The sequence below is a fragment of the Notamacropus eugenii genome, chromosome 1 (assembly GCF_028372415.1).
Source record: "Notamacropus eugenii isolate mMacEug1 chromosome 1, mMacEug1.pri_v2, whole genome shotgun sequence".
Taxonomy (NCBI): Eukaryota; Metazoa; Chordata; class Mammalia; order Diprotodontia; family Macropodidae; genus Notamacropus; species Notamacropus eugenii.
The window spans coordinates 169,423,991-169,430,983 of record NC_092872.1 but is presented as its reverse complement, the minus strand read 5'-3'; the positions used below and the strand labels follow the sequence as shown (position 1 = coordinate 169,430,983).

The 6,993-nt window shown below is 44.8% G+C and overlaps 1 protein-coding gene across 1 annotated transcript; it reads right to left on the bottom strand.

Annotated features, from left to right (window-relative positions):
• Nucleotides 1–3,800: 3,800 nt before the first annotated feature.
• Nucleotides 3,801–6,357, bottom strand: LOC140524327 (mesoderm posterior protein 2-like). The gene is made up of 2 exons (XM_072638735.1): nucleotides 5,494–6,357; nucleotides 3,801–3,989 (listed from the first exon to the last, which is right to left on the bottom strand). Exons 1-2 carry the CDS (start codon nucleotides 6,355–6,357, stop codon nucleotides 3,801–3,803), a joined length of 1,053 nt encoding a protein of 350 aa, XP_072494836.1.
• Between the last annotated feature and the right edge of the window lie 636 nt (nucleotides 6,358–6,993).

Below are 6,993 nucleotides of genomic sequence, written 5' to 3'. Positions count from 1 at the left end.
ATAATCTCATATGGCTATTGTTATTTGTTGGATTCACTCTCATCCCTGGGCCATTGCCCACAATCCTTCATGCCTATCAGAATACACTGCATTAGCAGTAGGGCGTAGTAAGAGTGAATACTTTTTTCTTTTTCCAAAGGATAGTCTTCATATGAGAGGCATAACAGAAAAGGTGCTGGCCCTGTAGTCAGGGGAGACTAGACTTCAAATCCACCCTCCTACACTTACTAGTTGTGAACACATCACTTGCCATTTCTACATCTCAATTTTCTCATCTGTTAAATAGAGATAATAATGCCCTTTGTCACTTACTTTTGTCACTTACAAAAACCATTTTGATAAAATGAAATAAGGTCTGCAAAGTGTTTAGCAAACTTTAAGAATTTTGAAAAATTAAAAATAGCAGCTGATACCATTCACCTCTGTACCATTTGGTGTGGTGATAAGAGCTTGCCAAGAGCACCTGCATCGAGGTGCTCACTTTACTGATAGCAGTGTGACTTTGGGCAACTTATCTAACTTCTTTGGGCCTCAGTTTTCTCCCTTGTAAAATGAAGTGGTTTGAAGGAAACGATTTTGAAGTTTCCTTCCCTATCAGACATTATACAAGGCTACGTTATCTCATCTGAGCTTCATGACAATCTTATGGAGTTGGTAGAACAAAGATAATCAGTCCCATCTCATGTATAGGAAAACTGAGGTCCAGAAAGTTTAAGTGATTTGCCAAATGTCACTCAGCTAGTTTGTGGCAGAACTGAAACTAGAACCTGGGGGTCTTGACATCTAAACTTTATGCTGCGTAGCTTGCAGTCTAGTTATTGTAGCATATGGGTATGTCTATATTTTTCTGTTTGTGTTACAGATGATGGTAACCATCTTGATTAACACATGACCACCTAAGCTTCTTCAGAGTGAAAATGATCGCTCCCTCTAGAACCTCCTGAAGATTGAAATAACATGCTGTGCACTCAGTGGGAGCTCAGTGAATGTTGACTGGTACATTTATTTGCCTGAGGAGGATAGGAAATGCCTTTTCCTGAAGCTCTTTAAGAATAGGATGGATTTATAGTTGCATTGGAAGGTTTCAATGGAGCTTAACAAAGGACAAAGGAATGGGCTAGAAAATGAATTGAGGCTCTACCCAGCCTCCCATTTTATGATGATATTTCTAGGATGACTTTCTGGACAGATCAAAGTATGAAATGAGGAGGAGTTGCTATGTGTGTTGGTGGAGGGGGGTACTCACATATCCAAATATAGTTCACAGATGATACAGGTTTTCCAGAGCACATATGTCAGAGAATACCAATTTCTTTACAAACTTCGTCCTGGGGAGTCCATTGACATAACTGATATATCCTCACAATATCCTGAATTTATGCAAGCAGTTTGTATTTATAAAATAAAAGAAAATGGAGTTATGTTGGTTGGGGAGGAGAGTCTTGGGCATTAGAGAGCAAATTAATAACAGAGTTAAGACTGGTGTCCAGATTCTGTGCGTTGTCAGACAGTCCCCCCTTCACTGGTCAATCGGATTCATTGGGTAATCAGAGGGAACTGAGATTAGGTGCTAGAGCAGAGCCATAGGCTTGGAACATGAGCCCCCATCAATGGAGACCTAAAAGTTTTTGGCATCATTTCCTTTGAGATTTGTTTGTCAATAACAGGAAAGACTTTTGCAGTTTTTTCAGTGTTCTGGGACCATAACACCTTAGTGATGCTTAGCAAAAGCAACAGCTGTTCATTGGCTTTTCTGATCTGGTGCACTTCTCCAAAAGGAGCATTATTGGATTATAGGATCATATCTCCAGAGACAGGAGTTCAGATCTAGCCTCTGAGGCTTACCACCTGTATAATCTTGGGCAAGTCTCTTAAACTCCTTGGGTCTTAGTTTCCTCATCTGTAAAATGAGAGATTTGGACTAGATGATCTATGAGGTCTCTTTTAACTCTAAATCTATGGTTTTCCCTCTCTGTAGTCTGGTTACTCTGCACCTAGACTCTGGGTATAGCCAAGTAGTACAGCAATCCTCCCACAATGAGTCATCAGATTCTACTAGCATCTAAATTCTTGCTGTGAAACCTTGTTTCTGGGGCAGAGAAGTGAGGAAGGGAGAGACTAACATGGCCTACAGTCCTGTAATGACTCAGTCTAATGTTTTTATTTTACAGATGAGGAAACTGAGGCTGAAGGTTACTTACCCAAAGTCAAGTAGGCAGAGCTGTGATTCAAATCCAAATCTTATTCCAAACCCAGTATTCTTTCCATTATACCATGCTGGAGGAAAGAAACTACAATAAACTGCTGTGAGAGTTCCCTAACCAGCCTTCTAGGGACAGACGTTTAGAGAGGAGGTATTCTCACAAACAGCCACAACAACACATCTCTAAAGCCTGATTGCTCCGGGACTAAATTCTTGGAAACAGCCAAGTAGGCCAACCAGTTGAGCCAGCAGAGAGATTCTGTCAACACCTAAACTGGTTCTGGGAAGCCCAGAGATGTGGGGAAGGGAGAGAGGAGAGAGGAGAGAGAGGAGAGAGGAGAGAGGAGAGAGGAGAGAGGAGAGAGGAGAGCATCAAATCTGCTGTAGATAGATTTTAGGGGAAGATAAACCCAAGCAGCCATTCTCTGATGAAACGTACCCATAGGGCTGGATCATAGGGAAATCTGAGGACCTCCAGAGACGCTGATTATAGTCCCTAAAGCCTATAAACTGAATGTAGCACAAGAAGCAAGTGGCACTTTCCCCAAAGGATTAGGAGTGCATTATGCATTAAAAAGGCAAAAAACAAACCAAAAAAACCAAACCAAAACAAAACATCCTGACAATCTACTAAAAAAGATGGAAATCAAGCTTTTGTTGCCCTGCTTCTTTCTTCCCTTCCTCTTCCTTCCTTCCTTCCTTCCTTCCTTCCTTCCTTCCTTCCTTCCTTCCTTCCTTCCTTCCTTCCTTCCTTCCTCTTTCCTTTCCTTACTCCCTCTCTTCTTTCTTCTTTCTTTTCTTTCTTTCTCTCCTTCCTTCCTTTCCTTCTTTCTGAACAGAAAGTGTTGGGCATCCTTAGCAACCTACAGTAACATTTGAGGGCCTGAACAACTTGTCATCATCAGCTACTGTGTTAGAGTTTTTTGGGGAAAGGAATAAACCATTACATTGTGCTGACTGTCTACCAGTCACTGTGCTAAGTGCTTTACAAATATTATTCCATTATATTCTCACAAAAACCTTGGGAAGCAGGTGCTATTATCACTCTCATTTTATAATTGAGGAAACTGAGACAAATAGAGGTTAAGTGACTTGCCCAAGGTCATACAGCTAGTTAGTGTCCAAGGTCAGATTTGAACTGAGTTCTCTCTGACTCCAGGCTCAGTCCCAGAGCCCTAACCACTGCACTACCAGCTGCCTCAATAACAAACAAATAAGATTGGATTTGGAGTCTGAAGACCCAGGTTCAAATTTCAGATCTGCCTCCCCCCCCCATCACTTGTTATCACCTCAGACAAGTCACTTTGTTGTTCTTTTTGCTTATCTATAAAATGAAGGGGACACAACTGAAGGACTCTAAGGTCCCTTTGGGCTCTAAATCTGTAACCTTGTAGGGGGATACAATGAGGGATGCTTTCAAAGTATTATTCTGTGGTATCCAGTGAGTATAAAAAAAAATAACTCAGAACAATAGTAGATAAGATAGATTTAATTACTGGGTTTCATGGAGGTGGGCTAAGACATAAACAACACGTGGACAATTAATTGAGCACACCAGCTCTTCCTACTGAAGTTCAGAGTCCCTGAGCCGAGGACCTCAGCACTCAGGGGACCTGTCCTCTCTGAACATGAGTGAAGGGTCTGTTTCCTGTATGGAAGGCAGATCATTGTAACCCCAGCAGCCCCACTGCACTGGCAACTCTGGCTGACATCTTGGGAGCATGGCCTGTGCCTGGCAAGGTCCTGTGATAGCTGGCAAACTGGGTTCTGGAGAGGTGGAGATGACCTAGGACAGGAAGAGAGACACATAGTTGATTAGTGACATTAATACTTGATTAAGTGTTGGTTGGTTTCCTAGGTTTTCATGGTTCGTGTAGTCCTTCAAATACTGGAAGGTGACTCCCATAACCCTTCTCAGGGTGTTCTCTTTCTCAGGCTAAAGATTCTTGATGCCACATGTCACTACAGTTTCCAGGTTCCTCATCATCCTGGTCATCCATCTAATATTTCCCAGAAGCACCTTAGTGAACTAGAGAGGAAAGAGAACTTGCTAACTCATGGATAGAATAATGGAGAATAACAGAGGGATTCTTTTTTCTTTCCATAGGCACTTGTTCCTGTGGGAGCTAGAGTCAACATAGGGCTCCCATCCCTGCCTGTCACAAGGCCTATATCTGGGCATGGGATTCCCAGGGACACATATGAGCTCACTCTCCATAGAAAGCTGAGAGACATGGGAAAAGAAAGGGTGTTTCTTTGCTTTCCTATGACTAGATGGTGGAATGTAGAAGTATTTGGGTGAGTCTAAAAGCAATGACAAGGGACCTCTGGAAACTCAAACATGCTCCCAGAGGAGAGAATGACAAGATTTAGAGCTAATAAGGACTTTAGATATCACCTACTCCAATCCCCTATTTTTTTTTTTTTTTACAGATAAGGAAACTAAGACCTGGAGAAATAAAGTGACTTACAAAGTCACAGATGTAATAAGGAACAGATTTGAGATTTGAACCCAGGACTCTTTTATCTGCATGTACACTCTATTTCCTCTGTCAATATTCTTTGCTACTTCCATCAGAATCCTTACTCTCCAACCTATAAGAGACCTCACATGCCACTGAGCTATGCACCACAAGAACACCTGACCCTCTCCCCAACACTGTCTTCCAACTGTCCCCACTAGTGTTCCTGGGAGAAGAGAATAATGGGGCACTTGGATGAGGAAATCTGAATGGGGGAAGCCTTGCTGGAGAAAAAGCCACCTCTCCACTAGAAGAACATTCCTAGTCCCTTTTGCCCCTTGCATCCTTTGCAACACTACCTTGCATATAGTAGGCCCTTCATAAATAATAGATTGAATTAAAGGGAAATTAAACCAGGGTTTAGGACTAGATGTCATAGTGTGACCATCTGCACAGGCTAAGGGGTTCTGACTGGACTGGTCCCAAGAGTTTCTGGCTGGGGAGGGTCTGGGTCGGGGGGGGGGGGGGGGGGCGGGAAGGGAGTTGGCTAAAAGGCCTGAGGAATATATTTAAACCATTGAAGGGTCATGAGTACCTTCCAGTAGAAATGGGATAGCAGAGTAATTTGTGAAATGATGGGGTTGGGCTAGATTACATCTAAAGTCTCTTTTGATTATGACATCCCCTTATTTTATGAAGATTAGATTAGGAGATACCCCAGCCCCCCACCACTCTCCTCCCTAGTTCCAAATTTGGGTCTTTGAAAATTGTCTCTCAAATAAATGGTTTGAATTTCTTAGGGAGCACATAGAAGAAGAAACATCGTACCTGGTATAGAGTAGTCAACTCAGAGGAGTGTGGAGATATTGCCCAGGAAGCAGATTCAGTGGCTTTTTCCCAGAGTAACTTGTGTGGGGTCTGTGTTCCAGGACAGGCTGGGGAAGGATTCCCAAATTCTGCAGCTTGATGTCTTCCTCCAGGCAGGTCAAGTCTGGTTGGTGATCCCAAGCAGTAAGAAGGGGAACCCCAGGACTTGATGTTGAGGTTCTGCTCCCCACATTGCTTGGACTGGGGCAGAACTGGTGGGCAGGAAGGTGGGGACCCCCAGGCTTCCAGGAGCTGGGGAGAGTAGATCCTGGGAGCTTGGGAAACTGGGCTGAGGCTCTGGGTCTGGTTTGGACAACAACTCAGCCTGTCAGGACAGAGTGGACAGCTTTGAATTGCCCCTTCCCTCCTCCGGCGCCTTAGGCTCTCCTCACTGAGTCCCAGAAGGGCTGACAGGTGACCAATGTAGCGGATAGCCAGCCGCAGAGTCTCAATCTTAGTCAGACTCTGTCCAACAGGCGCCACCGAGGGTGGTAGATAGCGCCGCAAATCATGCAAGGCCCTGGAGAGGTTGCGCATTCTCAGCTTCTCCCTCTCACTGGCACTCTGCCGCTGCCCATTGGCACCTCGTTCCCTTCTGTTCCTTTGGAAAGGGACAGGAGTAGGGGTCTCTTGAGTGTGGCAGCCCGGAGTTTGGGGAAGGCTTTCTGTGGAGCTTGGGTGTCCGTAGGATGGGGATGAGCTATAGGAATCAGAAGAGGAAGTGGGGGAGGTTGAGTCTGAGTGGCTTCCCCAGCCCCAGCCCCAGTCCTGGGGTAGCAGCCAATCCTCCTGCCTGGGGAATTGTTGGTGAGGAGAGTTAGCCATGATTGGGGGGCAGCTCTGGGGAGAGACTGGGGAGCAAACCAGGCAGGCTGGTGTTTTTATCCCAAGACCAAGGTGTGAGAAGGCCCCCTGTCATGTGGCAAGGAGGTGTCAAAACCCACAGAGCCCAGGGAAAGAATGGAGCAGGGGGGCCCTGGGAAACAGAGCCCATTTGCAGAGGTGTGGATTCTGACTCCTTAGCTGCTTTAATTGAACCTCCATAGAGTAAGGAAAGTGTGGAAAGGACAATTCACATCTGAACGGCAGCTGTTAACATTCTCACCATCTTCCCCACCCTGCTCCAGGACACCCCACTATTTCTATTCTCCCCATCAACTCAAGACAGCCCAGATCTGCCTTCAACAAGTTACCCTGGGAAGGAGCTACTATAATCAAGGACTCCAGCCTTGGGAAACACCACGGTTCATTGTCTATGTACGGGTGAAGGCAAAGGTCCCAGGTCAGGAACTCAGCTACTGGAATGATGATTACCAGGATAATAAAATGACTTATCATCATTTTTCCCCTCATCTCCTGGCACTGATTGAGTGACATCATCCCCTTGCACTTGGCTTTGTGCTATAGGTCTAAACCCATCCCACTTAAACAAGTGGGGAAACTGAAGCACAGAGTGCTGAG